The following is a 19367-nucleotide window of genomic DNA, read 5'->3' as shown; positions in this document are numbered from 1 at the left end:
CCACCTTCGGGGACACAGACATCTCAGATGAGGAATCAGAACCCCTGGAGGAAGGGGAACTCCCTCCGGAGACAGAACCCCATCGAACCATAAGACGCTTCTTCACCAAGGATGAACTTCCAGACCTAGTCACGCACAGCTTGAAAGAGCTTGCCATCCCGGGCACAAGCGCCTCGGGGGAACCTAAGCCAAACCCACTTTTGGAGCGACTTAATCAGACTTCCCATCATTTCCTACTATTACAAGCCATCCAGCAACTAATTGACCTGGAATGGGAGGCCCCAGAAACCACGTTCAAAGGGGGCTGGGCTCTGGCAGCCATGTTCCCTCTGGACCCCGCCGCCAAAGATCTCCTGGCATGTCTGAAAGTGGATGAAATGGTCTGTGCGGTCTCGAAGCGCACTACTATCCCAGTGGAGGGAGGAGCAGCACTCAAGGATGCTCAAGACATCTGGAATCTATCCTCAAACAGTCCTTTGACGTCTCCACTCTTACGAGGAAACAGACATTACCCTCAGGTATTTCTAACTCCCAGTAGGGCCAATAATAAATATGGAGAAGTGGGTATTCTGATTGCCAGTCATGTATGTGCGGATTTTAAGGCTTTGCATCAAGATCCAGTAGGACGGATTTTGATTTTACACATGGCCATGCCACAAGGGACATATCTCCTGGTTAATATTTACAGCCCCACACATAATCAGGCTTCCTTTTATCAGAATCTACAATAACAGTTTATTCGGTTTTCAGGAGATCATTTAATAGTGGTAGGCGATTTCAATGTCACATTAAACCCTGTATTAGATGCCTCGAAGGGTAAGAGTTCCCTGTCTTATAAACAGGGCAGGGGATTGAAACAATTGATGGCACATTTTGAACTTATTGACATTTGGTTTTTCATGAACATTAATACAAAAGACTATTTTTTATTCAGTGGTTCATAGTTGGTACTCTAGAATTGATATGTTCCTCACAGACAATGTCTCGTATAGTGAATACATCTATTGATATAATAACTTGGTTGGACCATGCACTCATAATATGCGCGTTAAATGCACTTCAAGAAGATACAGGACAACGCTTCTGGAGATGTAATGATTCTTTATTTGAGGATAAAGATACGGGAAAAAATCAGTGAGTATGAGCAGTTGAATGACACAGTAGAGGTTTCATAGATGACTGTGTGGGAGGGTTTCAAAGCAGTGATTCATGGCCAATTGATAGCACAGGCTTCCTATAAGAAAAAAATACAACATCAACAATGACAATCATTGGAACGCCAAATTTGAATCTTAGAACTAGAGCATAAAAATATAGAAGATTAGAAGATCTACAAAAACTTTATCTCGCTCGGCAACAATTACAACAAGTAAACATATCAGAAACAGCTCATCAGTTGAATCTTACCAAACAATGCTATTTTGAAGGTAGTAATAAAGCTGGTAGATTATTAGTACATGCATTAAAAAAATGACAGACAGTCCCAAATATTGAAAATCAGAGATGTTCAAGGCATGTTTCTTTATAAGCCTGCTCAAATCAGGGAATGTTTTGTACAATTTTATAAAGATTTGTATGCATTTGATTCCACTATACAGCATGACGATATCTTGGACTATTTGTCGATGGTATCACTCTCCACACTAACTGACAAACAGAGGGAATGTTTGAATAACATTAGTTATTAACATTTAGTAGAAATCCGTCAGTCGATTAAGGAATTGAAATCTGGGAAAGCTCCAGGTCTAGGTTATCACTATGAAGGTCGGTATAAAAAAGTGTTAAATAAATAAATAAATAGACAGTTTCCCAGGGAAATTCTATAAAACATATAATGAGCAAGTTGCACCCCTCCTTATGAAGGCTTTCAATTCTTTAATTGGAGGGTCCCACGTTTACATAAACCGTTTACATAAACCAGGCAAGGACATTGCGTACTGTGGCTCATACCGCCCAATATCGTTATTAAATATTGACTTGAAAATATTAGCAAAAATATTAGCTAATAGACAAGGAACACTTCTGCCCACTGTAGCACATGCAGACCAATCTGGATTTTTCCCCGGAAGAATGGCGTCGGATAATGTTCGTCGAGTACTGAATTTGGTCAGTTTAGCTAAAGGTCGACAATTAACATCTATTTTAATGTCTGTCGACGCTGAAAAAGCTTTCAACCGAGTACATTGAGCCTTTTCATTCCAAGTTTTGGAGAAATTCCAATTGAGAATCCGCTTTATCAAGTGGATTCAACATTTATACACATCTCCAAAAGCGTTTATCAAAGTTAATGGGGGATATTCCACATGATTTATGGTGGGGAGGGGTACTAGACAAGGGTGTCCTCTTTCTCCTCTCTTATTTGCTTTGGTACTGGAACTGTTTGCCACCAAAATATGCCATAATGAGATGATCCGGGGAATAGAAGTGGGAGGAACATCGGTTTGCAGACAATATCCTATTTACTTTAAGTCATCCAAAAATTACATTTCCAGCTTTAGTTACTGAATTAGGCAATTATAGCAAGGTTTCAGGATTTAAAATGAACTACAATAAAACAGAATTGCTGCTGATCTGTCTCAATGACACAGTTCGCAATCATTTACAATCCCATTATTCCTTTAAATGAGCTAAACATAATATTCGATATCTAGGCATAAATCTGACAGGCACAGGAATAGATGTATTTAAGCTGAATTATGAACCCTTAGCAAAGAAGATTTATCAGGATTTAGTGGTATGGAATTCTTTAAATCTATCTTGGCTGGGTAAAGTAGCAACGGTTAAGATGAACATCCTTCCACATCTGCTATACTTATTTCAAACTTTGTCTATTGAAATCCCTGATAGCTAATTTAAGCTCCTGCGGAAATGGTTTTTTTATTTTATCTGGCCAAAATTGTATGGTGGGGTAGGCATGCCAGATATCAAAAAATATTATTTAGCTGCCCAATTGAAGGCAATAGTGGATTTGCATTTGGATTGTCCAAAAAAACAATGGATTCTAATAGAGGAAGCCTCTGCTCACTGTCTGCGACTGGCAGGACAGATATGGCTTGCATGTCAAAATAGGACTGTGGGCCGAGAACTGTCCCCCTACGCATCTCATACTTTATGTTTATGGGATAAACATAAAAGAGCATTGATAGGTCCCCAATCACTTTACAGAAGTACTCCCATCTGCGATAACAGGGAATTTCACTCAGGACTACAACGCGGATATTTGATCCAATATTTTGGTCCCGCAATTGATATGGCACGCTCTCTTACTTCACATAAGTGGGCTGATCTGATATTAAGAATTGTGAGTAGACCCTTATTAGATGATCTCAGTTCTCGTTGCGGTATTTGTAATCTTATTGTGGTATTCAACCAGTCTGTCTCAAAGTGGTCTTGCACTCACTGGCACTAATGCCCCCACTGACAAGCCAGAGAAACAGTAGCCCACATCTACTGGTTCTGCCCTTACCTAACTCCCTTTCTTAATTTTTTAAAGAATCTATTATTGAAAGTTTGGTTGTCCTTTTCCCCATACCTATTAATGTAATCCGTCTCGCCAATTACCTCTTGACTGAAGCCAGAGTTTCTATCATTTGGATCAGGGAGGCAAGGCGGGCTGGTGAGGAACCGGCCACATGCGAAACACTATTTAGGTCCTTGGTGCTCTCACGTTTGCGGGCAGAGCACTTACATGCAGTTTTCACCAACAACATCTGGAAGTTCACCACCGACCGGGCCATGAACAGTGTTCTCTGCCCACCCTCCCTTCCTCCCAAGCATACCCTACTACTTAACATCTAGTTTTTCTTCTGTAAGGACACTAAATGTAAGCTAAGGACACTAATGTTTTTTTTTGACTGCTAGTGCTTCCTTTCTGCCCACGATCAATGTATTTTTCTTTGAACAGATTTTATCCTTTCTTTAATTATAAATATAGTGAAGGTCAAAAAGATCAATTACTTAAAAGCTAAAACCTGAATAACCTCGACAGCTGTACATTTTTTTTGTATCTAAAAAATATCATGAGATACCTCACTTTTAACAGTAGAAACACGTTCTCCGCTCTTCCCCGCGTGGCACCGTGGGATGTGGGACTGTGCTTCACTTGGGCCTTTACTCTTTCTTGCTGAGGCGGGGCGCCCCCAGCATCCAACGTTAAAAATAGGTCTAATCTGGCTGCTTCACTAGTGCAGTAACTGCAAGGCACCCGGAGATTATGGGTGTTGGCCCAGAGATTGGGCAAGTCCAATAGAATTCCGGAGTCTCTGGGTCAAATCTGGAGAGTTCCCCGGCTTGGTCCCCATCTGGTTGCTTCTCCTCTCATGGAGGCAGGCGTCACAACAGCAGAAAATGCTGAACCTGTGCTACGTGACGTGGGACGCAGCACCTGTCTTTTATTTACTTATTTATTTTTAGATCATTAGATGTGTGCCACTTTGTGAACACAGAGGGCAGCTGAGTGTGAGGCAGTTGGCAGCCGCGGCAGGGACAGGCAGCGTGAGGCGGACGCCGCAGCGCCGTTCTGAGAGAGGCTTTTTTTTTTGGCCACCTCAAAATTCGGCCGCCTGAAGCAGCCACCTCACCCTGCCTTATTATAGAACCCCCTGCACCTCTGGAAAGCTCCCAGATGTAGATGACCCGATGTAGAGGAGTTTCAATTTTGAGTTGCGTTTCTCATTTGAGAAACAAGGAAGTTATTCCACCCTTCCCGACTCTTGCTAGTTCTTTCCCTTTTGAGTTAAAGTCTATTTTTGTTCCTTTGGGAACCGAGTACCCTTGGTACCAGGGACCCAGTGTCCAAATCTTTGGGGAAAAAGAGCTATCTTTCACTTAGGAAGAGCCTGGAGAGGAGTTATCTTTGAGGAATGGATCTCTGTCCATTACCAGGGAGGAAGTATTTGAAGGTATTATTTTCTTACTGGACTCAATGTACTGCCCACTTGGCGCTTCCAGAAGGAGCTCTAAGATATTTAAGAAGACTGAAGGAGAGGAATGAAGACTGAGACGGCTTGTGTTCCAATAAATAACTGGAACAGAATTCTAACCATTCTATAGTGGGGAGATGCTTCAGATAACGTTTAAGAGTTGGAAGAAGGATTATGCTTTCTTCAATCCGAATAATTGAAAAGGAGAAAGAGAGAAATTGTTAAGGAACAGGCTTCCATAAATTCAGAGACTTTGCTACAGGAATAAGGTCACAAATTTATTAAACCTTATTCTTCATTATTGTTGATCAATTTTATATGAAACCTAAGTGCTGTAAATAACCTTCAGTCAATTTTATCAACTATCAGTAAAGGAGTTGGAAACACATTGCCTTTCAAAGTGATTATTGCTGCTACAGACTGGGGGGATCATCAGAGCTGTTTACAGGGACTAGGAAAGGACGGAGTATGTTGGGCCTTGAAGCTATGCTTCTTTCTACAGGGGATAGCTTTCCTCAGAAGTAGAAAACTATCCATGGAGAGCTGGTTACATATAGAGTCTGTTTTACTTCTGTATGCCTTTGGGGTAAGCATCAGGGTTCTATCCCACCCAGGGGTTACGACTGTAATTGAAATTTCATTTAACTCGCGGCTTTCTATGGGCCAAGCCAACGTGCATCACAGTAGTATGGAGGTGCTTCTGTACAACAAAATGGTGCAGGCCACAGGGTCAGCCGCTGCCATTTTTACATACCTTCAGGTGGGCAGGAGCTCATGGGGGTTTGGAGAGTGGGTGTCAGTTTTTTAAAGTTTGGTTACTGGAGTGAGTTGGGCTTTTTTTTTTTGGCAAACAATTGGAGGCCTGGGACAGAAGCTGAGACTGAGTGAAAGTAACACAGAGAGAGAGTATGAGAGAGATTGAAGCAGATACTCTTTCTATTGAGTATTGGTTATTGGAAATAATGTGTTTTAAAAAAAAACAGAATGAGGAGGGGGCATCACAATAATTGTTTGTACTGGGCAGCAATAAATCTGGCAACAGCCCTGTTTACAGTCTCTTTATTCTGTATTTGGTGAGGGTCTGTCTGTGTTCTGCAGGTGTAACCGTGGGGAGATGTTCTGCTCATGTTTAGTTTCTGTGTAAGGAACTATAGCAGCTTGGCTTGTTCTGTTTTAGGGCCTAGTGTAATATTTACAATATTGCCTTTCTACAGGTAGGGTTGTTCCTGTTTGAGTGCTGGCAGTTAGTGCTCTTTTGGTATGGTAGGCTTACTTCTGACTTTCTGAGGAACAAAACTACACCCAACATTAATTACAATAGGCCTAATACCATTTAGATTCCAAGTGTCTTTTTGGCAGGATTTTCTGGTCAGCACCAAGGCAGTGCTTGTAAATATAATATACTTTTTGTTGTAAGTGATATTTTTACCTCGGGAGACTGTATTTTAAATGTCCATTTTCATATAAAACATGTTCTTAGAAATACATAATTTTAAATTGTGTACAGGGAGACCAAGACAGGTGAGAGGGGAGAGAGTGCAAGGCTGAAGGTTCACCTATGGCAGCTAATACCCTTGCACCGGCCTCGCATGGCCCAGTGATTACTGTTGGAATTATCTTAAAAAATCCAGTGAAAAAGGGGAAACAATTGCTTATCTACATATCCTACCTTGTGTCCTGAGGGGCTGTAAGTTTCTAGTAAGCTCTGTTTCTGACGATTTGATTCATCTTTCTCACATCAATCTTCCTCTGCAGATCTTTTGTCCAGGCTTCCCGAGGGTCTCCACAAATCACACGGTTTCGTCTTTGTAAATAAAATCTGGGAAGAAAAAGTAATGCATCCTACATTTAATGGGGCATAGTCCTTAGGGTGGAATTAAACAAGAGGTAGGCCACAAGGGCATGGTTAATGGAGACACAGTCCATTTCTACCAGACCTGGAGTTAATTTGGGATGTTATTACTAATTGTACTTAGCTAATAAGAAATGATGCTGTAGCTCAGATAATTACAGGAGATCAGGATAACTGATATATTTGTATATGTATTATTATTACATTTTTATTTATTCACCGATATTAGTTTCCATTGATGTTACTTGCATTATTATTAATATTGATCACTAGTGCATATAAACTTATCTGGCTATCTTAGCTGGGATATATCTGGATAACTTTAAAGTTAAGGAATAGGCTTCCATAAATTGAGACTTTGCTACAGGAATAAGGTCACATTTACTACATCCTCTGACGATTCTTTAGGGGATGAGTTATCTTCCAACGTCGACTCTCGGTTGCCCTCGTTTTCGTCCTCTTTTACCTTATCGCTTTTGGGACAAGCGGAATCAATGGCAGAATCCTCTGTCTTTTTTTCGCAACCATTGCCCTCGGGGATGCCTCCGTCAAGAGGGGGCTTTCAACCCTATTCAAACCACTGATTCACAATCTTGGCTCACTAATCAATTTGGTAAATCATCCTAGGATTGCTACTCCAGAATCTTCATATGATTCTTCCACTACATCTAGGTCTGTAGTTACATGATGTTGGGTTCCATATTAGGAGCTACCACCCAGGAAAGAGATCTAGGCATCATAGTGGATAATACACTGCTGTGGCAGTCAAAAAAGCAAACAGAATGTTAGGAATTATTAGGAAGGGAATGGATAATAAAATGGAAAATGTCATAATGCCTCTATGGTGAGGCCGCACCTTGAATACTGTGTACAATTCTGGTTGCTGCATCTCAAAAAAGATATAATTGTGATGGAGAAGGTACAGAGAAGGGCTACCAAAATGATAAGGGGAATGGAACAGCTCCCCTATGAGGAAAGACTATAGAGGTTAGGACTTTTCAGCTTGGAGAAGAGACGGCTGAGGGGGGATATGATAGAGGTGTTTAAAATCATGAGAGGTCTAGAACGGGGAGATGTGAATGGTTATTTACTCTTTCAGATAATAGAAAGACTAGGGGGCACTCCATGAAGTTAGCATGTGGCACATTTAGAAGCGGGAGCAAGTATTTCTTTTGAATTGAAAACTTACCTGGGAGAGGAAAGGAGTCCTGCCCCGGTGATTGATCTTCTCATTCCAGTCGAGTGTGGACGCTGCTTCGAGAGGCGTGGATGGAGGCGGACCCTGAAGTTAGTTATTTAATCAGGTCATAGCGGCGTGCAGCAGATGCTGGCTCGCTGCTTAAGCCGCGTGCGCTCAAGAGGCACGCGGTTAAGCTGGGCTTCGCCGGGATTGCAGGGATTGTGCTGGTTCTGTTTTTATTTCTTTAATAAATAGTTAATAATTATCTCTCCGTTCTCCACCCATATGAGATCCTTAAATAAATGACGTGGAGGAATTATGAAGTCCAGAAATTTTAAATATTCCCATATGCTTCATTCCTCTCGGAAAAGGAAGGCCAAGGAGCGCCAAGCCTCAGACGCTTCAGTGGCCAAACTTATACTGGGACCTATGGACGCACATATCCTCCGTAGGATAAATTTGGAGGCAGAGAGCTCGCTGAACGAAAGGAGGGGAGAAGAAGAGCCCTATAATGTTCCTGAGCTATTATTATCTACCCTCTCCTCCGAGGGGAGATCAAACCACCAAATCCACCTCATAGACTCCAGGTGGAGTGGGGTTCAATTGGACCACCCGGAGAGGAGGATCGGATGGAACCACTTTTGAGGCAATCAAGCCATCTGGATGAACGGGTAGAACAAATTACCAACTTGGAGGTGGTGAAAAACTCCGATGGAGCGACAGATGAAACTTCTGGTGGGGACGCTAATGGGTTTTCCTTGATACAATTTCAAGAATTGGTAAGATCCCAGAACATTACCATGGAACTAATATGGGAAGCTATCAATGCTTTAAATAAAAATATGGGGATACAAATGTCAATTCTACTTGGAAAGATGAAGGAAGTAGAAAGTAGAGTGGTGAAAACAGAGAAGGATAATTTACAGCTTAATTGTGATGTTAACTCAGTTAAGAAATTAGAAAAGTCAATGAAATACAATGTGCTATGATAAAAGAAAATCAAAATATATATTACAAAGTGGAAAATTTAGAAAATGTCTCTAATGTAGGAATATTTGTTGTATAAATTTTCCAAAATCAGTGATTTCAACCCCAATGCAGCTCTGGAGGAGATATTTAATGAAGGTATTAGGCATACCAGAAGCTACATTACCCATTCTTTCAAAATATATTTTCTTCCTCCATTGAAGAAAACCTCCGAAGCTGCATTGGGAGAAAATATTCCTATGCAAGAATTAAAATTGGTTCATGAAATGAACGTAAATATTTCAGAAATGTTGGAAAGAACAGAGACTGAGCTAGTGAATCCAGCGACACTCCTTGTAACTTTTATGTTAGAGTCCGACAAGGATTGGATATTTAGAAAATATTTCCAGAATAGGACAAAGGAGTTTATGGGCTGTAAAGTCCAGATATTTCCTGATCTATCTCGCCAGACTCAGAAACGTAGAAAACAATTTCTGTTACTAAGGCCCCAGGCAATACAACTTGGTATGCTTTTTATTTTAAAATATCCTTGCAAGTGTTTAATACAATTCAATAAAAAGACTGATATATTTCAACAACCAAGTTATCTAACAAAATTCTTAATTGAGAAAGGAAAGCCATTGATGAGTTCATCTCCAGAGGCAATATAAAGTGCTCAGTGTAAGGAGTTTGGATCTTCCAATAGAAATAAATATCCTATAGTCTAATTGCTTTGTACAGGTTTATGCATTTTTGTATAAATTTACTTGGAAAAGTATAAAGGATCTCATTTGAGGGCGTGATAGATAGGAATGAAGGAAGTTAATTTGTTTTTCTTTTTTGATCGAGTATATATAGCATGAAAATGCATGTATAAATTAGTGATAATTGTTCATTCCTGTAATTATATTCAAGTGTAATACTGCTTGATGTGTTAATATATAAAATTCAATAAATATTAAATTAGAAAAAAGAAAATAGCCACTGCTATTAGTAGCAACGGTAACATGGAATAGACTTAGTTTTTGGGTACTTGCCAGGTTCTTATGGCCTGGATTGGCCACTGTTGGAAACAGGATGCTGGGCTTGATGGACCCTTGGTCTGATCCAGTATGGTATGTTCTTATGTTCTTATCACAGCAATGTTCATACATGTGGTAATGTTGATACTTATAAAACGAAAACTGTTGTTGCATATAGGCTTGGGGTAGTAAGTGAGGTCAGTTGCACATTGTCTTAGGTGTTCAAATGGTGTGAGTTATTTAATTGATTGAGGGACGGAGTCTTTTTCTTGGTGTTGGGTTGAGTGGTTGGTTGGGGGTTTTGTTGATTGAGTGAGTTTGAGTAGGCTCTGGTGAAAAGCCAGGTTTTCTGGTCTTTTTTGAAAATTTTGATGCTTGGTTGATTTCTTATTTCCATTGGTATTGAATTCCATGGCGTGGGGCTGGCGATGGATATGGCTCTCTCGCGGGTTGTGTTTTTCAAGTTCTTTCATGATTTTGTAGACCTCTATCATATCCCCCCTCAGTTGTCTCTTCTCCAAACTGAATAGCACTATCTTCCTTAGCCTTACCTCATAGGGCAGTCATTCCATGTCATCATTTTGGTCACCCTTCTCTGCACTTTCTCCTGTGCAACTATATCTTTTTTGAGATGCGGCAACCAGAACTGCACACAATATTCAAGATGTGGTCTCACTATGGAGTGATACAGAGGCATTATGACATCTATTCCCTTCTTAATAATTCCTTATATTCTGTTTGCTTTTTTGATCACCACAGCACACTGAACCAATGATTTCAATGTAGATCGCTTTCCTGGGTAGTAATTCCTAAGATACAACCTAACATTGTGTAACTACAGCAAGGGTTATTTTTCCCTATATGCATCACTTTGCACTTGTCCATGTTGAATTTCATCTGCCATTTGGAAGCCCAGTCTTCCAGTCTCGCAAGGTCCTCCTGCAATTCATCACAATCCGCTTGAGATTTAACTACTCTGCATAATTCTATGTGATCCACAAATTTGATCACCTCATTCATCGTACCCCTTTCCAGATCATTTATAAATATATTAAAAAGCACTGGTCCAAGTACAGATCCCTGAGGCACTCCACTGTTTACCCTTTTCCACTGAGAAAATTGACTATTTAATCCTACTCTCGGTTCCTGTCTTTTAACCAGCTTGCAATCCACAAAAGGACATTGCCTCCTATCCCATGACTTTTTAGTTTTCTTAGAAGCCTCTCATGCAGGACTTTGTCAATTGCCTTCTGAAAATCCAAATACACCACATCTACCGGTTCACCTTTATCCTCATGTTTATTCACCTCTTCAAAAAATGAAGTAGATTTGTGAGGCAAGACTTCCCTTGGGTAAATCCATGCTGGCTGTGTCCCATCAAACCGTGTCTATCTAAATGTTTGTGATTTTATTCTTTATAACAGTTTCCATGATTTTTCCCAGCACTGAAGACAGGCTCACTGGTCTATAGTTTCCGGATCACCCCTGGAGACCTTTTTAAATATCGGGTTTATATTGGCCACCTTCCAATCTTCAGGTACATTGGTTACACTCATATATCACGGGTGTCTTTTTTGGATATGATAGTGCAAATTCAGGACGGCGTGTTAAACACGACCATTTACCAGAAAGACAAGATAAACACACGTTTTTAGCTTATGCAAGTCATCACCCACGAGCACTGAACAATGATATCCCAATCGGTCAATTTTGCGGCTGTACCGAATTTGCTCACCACAATTTTATTGTGCAAGCACAAGACATGGCTCACAAATTTTCATTGACAGGTTACCCCCCAATGCACTATTAAAACTGCTTTCAAGCAGCTATTTTTTACACATTGTGAATGTTGTCTTTACCACCAACTATAGATTGCACTGAACAGTTAACCTGTGTTTTAGTTTTTTCACGACATGCTCTTTGCCACTGAAGCTCAGTTTGCTTTTAGGAGGGGTCGAAATGTGAAGGATCGTTTAATTTCATCTGTTTTGTTTCCTCTCTGCACTGACAGTCCTTTTGATGGTCATAAACTCTGTGGTCCTGTCGGGCATGTTCCCTGTCTCTTTCACTCACTATTTTTGAACAGTCTTTGAGTCATAAGCGCCAGCAGCTAAATTTGTCCACCGATTGTAACTCCGGTAGTGTTGCTTATGTAATTTTATGTCCTTGTCCATTTTTGTATGTTGGCAAGAAATGTGCTTTAAAACCCTGTATTCTGGAACATTGTGGTTGCCTTTGTTGCTCCTTCACAGAGGCTCCACTAGTGTCCCACTGGCAGGAGCAGAATCATGAAATACAGGGACCTACGATTCTTTGTAATTGAACAGGTACCTCACCTACTGAGGGCTGGTGATTTTGGGAACTTGTTGCTCCTAAAGGAGTAGTGGTGGATTTTCACCTTATGCACTTTGTTCCCAAATGGACTTAATCAGGAGACTGAATGGACTCCATTTTTTCTGATCTGCTGTCAGTCTGGTCATGGTGATGCCTGTGATTGGCTGAGAGCAGCTAGTATGTGATTAGGATTATGGGTAATGTGACCATTTTTAGCGCCTTTATAAGCATTTATATTCTTCTGTGGTAGCGGCAACCTTGCTGCAGTATCATTCTGGCATATTAAGTCAGTGTGTAAGTTTCTTTAAAAAGATATGTGGTTTTATTTTCACTTTGCGATTCCCATTGGGGGTATTTTTTCATTAGTAATACGATATTTTTCTGCTTGTATTTTAGTGTTCTAACCCTCCCAACGCAGGACTTCACATTCATGTTATGCAAAACAAGTACGTCTCGGAGGATACATTTGCATGTCATCTATCAGAATGATATGCTGATGAAATAAACTTTATCTGAACAGACTATATGGATGAAGATACTTTGTTATTGTCATCACTTGGATGTTAAACTGGATGCCATCTCACCTTTGTGCTCTCTTTTAACTTTAAAGTTAGCCAGATAAGCATATCTGACTAACTTTAGACCTGTTCAATTGCAAGTCCAACTTATCCGGTGAACTTAGGCCTAGATTCATCATCGTGTGATAAATATAGCCAAGTTCCCAACCAACTCAAGTCTGCAATGCTTAAACCTCTCCTCAAAAAACCCAACCTTCCCACCACAGATCCTGCAAACTACAGACTTATAGCAAACCTTCCTATGTTAGCCAAAATTATGGAGAAAGTGGTCAACCGACAACTCTCTGAATTCCTTGATGACAACAATATCCTCACCAATAACCAATACGGATTCCGGAAGAAAAAGAACACCGAATCACTATTAGCCACTCTAGCTGACACCATTATCTTCAATCTTGAGAAAGGCCAACCTTGCCTTCTCGCACTCTTGGATCTGTCAGCAGCGTTCGACACTGTGAATCATTCTAGCTTACTACAACGACTCACAGACATCGGCATCACAGGAGCAGCGTATAACTGGTTTAAATCCTTCCTAGAGAACAGAACTTACAGAGTCAAAATAAACAACAAGGAATCCCACCCCATCCAAGCCAAAATGGGGATAACACAAGGATCCTCACTCTCCCCCACCCTTTTCAACATTTATCTTCTCCCACTCTGTCACCTCCTCACTAACCTCAAACTTACCCATTTCCTATATGCGGATGACATACAAATTATCATCCCCATAACGGACACCTTACACAAGACCATGGCCTACTGGAATAAATGCCTCTCAACCATCAACGAGCTTCTAACCAGCCTCAACCTGGTTCTAAATACCAATAAAACGGAAATCCTTATAATAGCACCGGAAAAATCTACCCTGCCTACCTCCAGCAACTCTCCAGACACTTCAGGATACACCACCTCACCGCAAGTCAGAGATCTGGGTGTAATTCTAGACAACAGACTCAGCCTCAATAAATTCATTAACAACACCACCAAAGAATGCTTCTTTAAACTACAAGTTTTAAAGAAAATAAAGCCACTTCTACGCTACAGAGATTTCCGTACAGTTCTCCAAGCCATCATTCTCCCGAAACTAGACTATTGCAATTCACTTCTGCTGGGACTCCCCGCATGCTCTACCAAACCCCTCCAGATGGTCCTAAATGTCACAGCAAGAATTCTCACTAACGCTAAAAAAAGACCACATCACCCCAATCCTCCAGCACCTCCACTGGCTTCCCATTAAATACAGGATACAGTTCAAAAGCAGCATGATGATTCATAAGGCCCTTCATAACATATCCCCACTCAACTTAACCTTCAAGCTGCAACTTCATACTTCGGATAAGCCGACTAGAAGAGCATATCAAAACAGACTGATTACCCAGCCAGCAAAATCCTCCCTGAGAAAACGCGCTCTATCAACTGCGGGCCCGTCTCTCTGGAATTCCCTACCACCAGACCTCCGCCTTGAGCCGTGCCATATTACCTTTAAGGCGAAACTCAAGACTTGGCTCTTCCTGCAAGCATTCCCAGAGAGCTAAGAACTAGAATATTTAACACCTCAGTCCTTTGATTTTAATGTATTGTTCTCTGCCTTATTTAGACAAGATTATCAATTGCCTTTATTTATATGCTTAAAGTTGAACTCAGTTTTGTTCTTTTACTATTTATTTAGATCAAGTGTTCTGATTTGTTCCAAGATTTGTTCCATGTAAACTGCCCCCGGCAGCTTTGTTCTTTTACTATTTATTTAGATCAAGTGTTCTGATTTGTTCCAAGATTTGTTCCATGTAAACTGCCCTCGGCAGTAGTTCTTACTGTTATTTGTAAACCGGAGTGATATGTATTGTATACAGGAACTCCCGGTATATAAAAACTATAAATAAATAAATAAATAAATAAATAAATAGTGCCCACGATAAAAAAGGGGTGTGGTTAGGGTAATTTTCCAGGTGCTACATAGCTATTTTACCGCAATGCTTGTTAAATTTATCGCACCCGTGGTATTTTCACATCAAAGCTGAGAAGTTCCCGGATAGGCTTTTATCGCATTTTGGTCTGCTGGAGAGGAAGAGGGAGAGAGACTCTGTACAGGCTTACAAAAAAGTTAACTATTTATACTAATGTAAGAGGAGGCACTAGTAACTCGGGGTGAGATTTGTTGGGTTTTAGGGGGCAGTTTAACATGCATAGTCATACATACGAACCGCAGAGCTACCATTGTGAAGATTTTATATGATGTGGAGGGATGAAAGGTAAAAGAAGAGTAGATTTGTACCATGTTCTCTCTACCTAGCTTGATACACTATCTACCTAGCTGAAATAAAAAATCAGTGGGCCTCCACAGAGGCTCTCTCTCTCTCTCTCCTCCCCTTTCAAAACAGGATTTGCGGTAAATCCCATTTCGGCCATAATGCACAGCTATTGCAGGCATATCGACCAGAAAAAAAGGTGTAGTTATTTCCAGCGTTAAATCCTGTGATAGTGTGTGTTACATTATCGCACACAACGTTAACCAGCTGTCTTTCACATTTACTCCACCCAAACTCCTCCCACTTGAATACAATTTTAAAATTTGCATACGCATTTCATGATGTGGTGTTTCTTGAATGCATTAGGGCATTATTGTGGGCGTTAGGGCCCTAACACTCACAATAACACCCTAACACATTTTGATAAATGCCCCCTTAGCCAGATATGTTTAAATATAATCTGATTGGATCAGCTTAGGCTAGGAGAGGGTGATGAAAACAGGATCAGACTGGGGAAAAAGAAACACACACACACACACATATATATATATATATAGAGAGAGAGAGAGTACAGAGATATAAGGCAGTAAATATACTTACTAGTGTTCCTAATGTGTACAGATACAATAGATAGAGAGAGATGGAAACACCATAGAAATTAACATGGAACTAACAAACATCTGTTTATTATTTTTTTTCACAATTAAATTAAATCATCACACTAAGAGAAAAAAAAACTAGCTATCACCGTATACTGAGAGGTAAAAAAAATCACAAAATGTCTATATGAAAAAATGTTAATGATTTGTAACAAAAAAAAAAAAAAGCAGTTGCTTGGAAATAGATCCAGCACAAATGTTGCTTAAATCAGCTTCTCCACTGGAAAACTATGTGAATTCAATTGTTCACTGCAGAGGCTTTTGTGTGAAAGAATTTGTAGCGTGTAGACTATTCTCAGATAAACGTGCAGCGGAGGTACACCACTGAACAAACCCCGACAAACTGATCTTCAGATGCTTCGCCAATACTAGCTTTCTCAGGGGAGGTGGGGGAGTACTGTCAGGAGTACTGTACAGACCTGCTGTGCTTCTGCAATTCAGAAGCCTGACTGGTACTAGCACAGCTCATCAAAGGAAAGTTTCAATAAAGTCTAAACATCTCATAAGAAATTGCGGCGATCAAACCGGTTTCGGCAGCCTGCTGTGATACTTGCTGAACGTTTGATGAAGTTTGCTCAAACCCTTGCAGACTGTGGCAAAGGTATTAAGTCCACATGAAAGTTAAAAATCACCCAGAGTAATGGTGTTTTCCCAAATTGATGTTAGAAAACATCACTGGCAATTAAAGAGGAAAACGTTTGGTAAAAGATACCGGGGTTAGGGTGGGGGAGAGGTTATATAACAGATTACAGATGATGCAGTTAGTAAGTGTTGTGCTGGAGGTGGACCCTTGGCCTGGCGCAGGATTGGTACGGCTCCTGAGGGTTCCCAGAGGGCGCCTGCTGCCAGGAGGCGGAGCACACGAGGAGACAGAGGCTAGCTGGAGCTTCACCAATAACAGTCCGGGGGCGCCGTGGGTTGAGCCCTTGGATACCCGGACCGCCTGGGTTTAGGTGGGCCTCTAAGGATCTCCCGGAGAGGTAGCGGTGTGCCCACCAAGAGCAAAGGTGTGCGGCCAGTGGAGAACAGATAAGCTACACTGGAACAGAGAGTGCCGGAGACCACTGGAAGGGCTACCAAAATGATAAAGGGAATGGAACAACTCCCCTATGAGGAAAGACTAAAGAGGTTAGGACTTTTCAGCTTGGAGAAGAGACGGCTGAGGGGGGATATGATAGAGATGTTTAAAATCATGAGAGGTCTAGAATGGGTAGATGTGAATCGGTTATTTACTCTTTCGGATAGTAGAAAGATTAGGGGGCACTCCATGAAGTTACCATGTGGCACATTTAAAACTAACTGGAGAAAGTTCTTTTCACTCAACGCACAATTAAACTCTGGAATTTGTTGCCAGAGGATGTGGTTAGTGCAGTTAGTGTAGCTGTGTTTAAAAAAGGATTGGATAAGTTCTTGGACGAGAAGTCCATTACCTGCTATTAATTAAGTTGACTTAGATAATAACCACCGCTATTACTAGCAACAGTAACATGGAATAGACTTAGTTTTTGGGTACTTGCCAGGTTCTTATGGCCTGGATTGGCCACTGTTGGAAACAGGATGCTGGGCTTGATGGACCCTTGGTCTGACCCAGTATGGCATGTTCTTATGTTCTGGAACGGAACAGGAACTGAAGATCCCCCAGTCAGGATAAGCAGTGCCTAGTGGTCTAGCTTGTAGAAGGCCATGGGTAGCGTCAGAAGAGGCAAGCCTGGTGGTCACAGGGGAAGCAAGGAGCGTGTTTGTATGGAGCGCAAGGCTCAAAGCCAGGGTATTCATCTGAGGGTGGTCAGCCAAAGCAAGGGTCAGTTCCAGGTATCAGTCCGAGCGTGGTCAGTAGCAAGCAAGGGTCAGTTCCAGGTATCAGTCCGAGCGTGGTCAGTAGCAAGCAAGGGTCAGTTCCAGGTATCAGTCCGAGCGTGGTCAGTAGCAAGCAAGGGTCAGTTCCAGGTATCAGTCCGAGCGTGGTCAGTAGCAAGCAAGGGTCAGTTCCAGGTATCAGTCCGAGCATGGTCAGTAGCGAGCAGAGGTCAGTTCCAGGCAGCAGTCTAAACGTGCTCAGAGGCAAGCCAAGGTCAGTACCGAGTATCAGTCCGACAAAGTACAACCTGGGTAGCGGAACGTGGAACAGGAAACAGGAACAGACGCTGGAACACATGAAGGACCACGGGAACGCAGGAGCACTGGAACAAGCACAGGAACAAGGAACGCAGGAACACAGGACGGCAACTAGGTTCACACAAGTATGACGACCCATTTGCCAAGGCGAGGAACTGAGGGAAGGCCCTCACCTTATATAGGACGCTTATGTGATGTCATCAGGAGGTGTCTGGCCCGAGGTTCCCGTCCTGGCCCTTTAAAAGATGAGGCGCCGACCGCGTGAGCGCCTAGGGGCGGGGCCGAGGACGTGGGGCCCCTGTGGGAGCTCCATAGAGAGGCCTGTGACGACGGAGGCATTTGGGGCAGGCGCTGGGAACGCCAAGAGCTGGCAGCTGCTGCTGGGGAGGACGGAACGGAGCCCATGGAGGGGAGCCTGAGGTGAGCAGGCCCAGTCGCAGCACCAGCGTGGCCGGGAAGCGCAACAGTAACAACAGTCACTGTACCCTAACATCATTAGTAACAGTTATTGGTACAGTTAAATTGCCATCATTAGTAAGTCAGGGGTATAGTTACATTAGTAACAGTAGCACACTTAAATTATCATCATTAATAGTAATAGTCATTTGCATACTTACATTATTGCTTTCTTGTTGCAGCTGTCGTTGATTTCCTGCATCCTGTAATCCTTCACATACTTCACATACTTGAGAATTGCATGGACGTGGACCCTTTTTGCATAAGACAGACAGCAGTTTTCATAATTTCCTGCATGAAACAGATATATTTTAATAAATAAATACATGCCCGTGCAGACTTCTTGCAGTTTGGAGCTGGTAATTTTCAGAGTCTGGGGTTTGTTCCAAGAACAGGGTCAAGGACGTCGGAAAATCTCTTCTTCTCAGCCCTCAACCAGCAAGACTTGTAACATTCAGGAAATCATCCCAAGGAAAAGAGAAGTGGCAACATGAAAAAAATATGGCTACAGTACTATGTTTTGTTTTGTTTTTAATATGTGAGATTTTGACTTACTTTTCTTTTTCCTCCCTGGTCAGACTCCCTGCTTACCCTTAAGCTGAAGAAAAGAATTAAGAATTTCTCCAGGTCAGGATGAGCAGCAAAACCATGGGCTAGATTTTAAAAGCCCTGCGCGCCGGCGCACCTATTTTGCATAGGCTGCCGGCGGGCGCAAAGCCCCGGGACGCGTGTAAGTCCCGGGGCTTCGTAAAAGGGGCGGGAGGGGGCGTGTCTGGGGGCATGCCGGCAGTCCGGGGGCGTGTCCTGGGGCATGTCCAGGGGTCAGGGGGCGGTCCGGGGTGGATCCGGGGGCATGGTGATGATTCGGGGTGGGCCGGGAGGGCGGTCCCGAGTCCCCCAGCACTGCGGACTGTGCCGGGGGATGCCGAGGCGGCGTGCGCAGGTTACACCTGCTTCAAGCAGGCGTAACTTGCACAACAAAAGGTAGGGGGGGATTTAGGTAGGGCTGGGGGTTGGGGTAGATAGGGGAAAGGTGG

General features: G+C 42.1%; 2 protein-coding genes across 3 annotated transcripts in view; both read right to left on the bottom strand.

Annotated features, from left to right (window-relative positions):
* Positions 1-19367, bottom strand: part of LOC115096370 — a 130567-nt gene that overhangs the window by 70473 nt on the left and 40727 nt on the right. The gene's annotated exons all lie outside the window — the stretch shown is intronic.
* Positions 1085-19367, bottom strand: part of LOC115096372 (C-C motif chemokine 20-like) — a 39406-nt gene continuing 21123 nt past the window's right edge. The window contains exons 3-5 of one of the 2 annotated variants that reach the window (XM_029610876.1): positions 18492-18621; positions 6592-6741; positions 1085-1234 (exon numbers count right to left, since the gene is read on the bottom strand). In XM_029610876.1, coding sequence (XP_029466736.1) covers positions 6618-6741; positions 18492-18621 — 254 coding nt within the window. In that variant the 3' untranslated portion in view covers positions 1085-1234; positions 6592-6617. Of the gene's footprint in view, positions 1235-6590; positions 6742-18491; positions 18622-19367 lie in introns of those variants that run through there. The other variant, XM_029610875.1, reaches the window with a different exon arrangement.

The sequence above is a fragment of the Rhinatrema bivittatum genome, chromosome 8 (genome assembly GCF_901001135.1).
Source record: "Rhinatrema bivittatum chromosome 8, aRhiBiv1.1, whole genome shotgun sequence".
NCBI classification, from domain to species: Eukaryota; Metazoa; Chordata; class Amphibia; order Gymnophiona; family Rhinatrematidae; genus Rhinatrema; species Rhinatrema bivittatum.
Note: the sequence above shows the minus strand (reverse complement) of the source record. Positions and strands in the feature narration are given on the sequence as shown.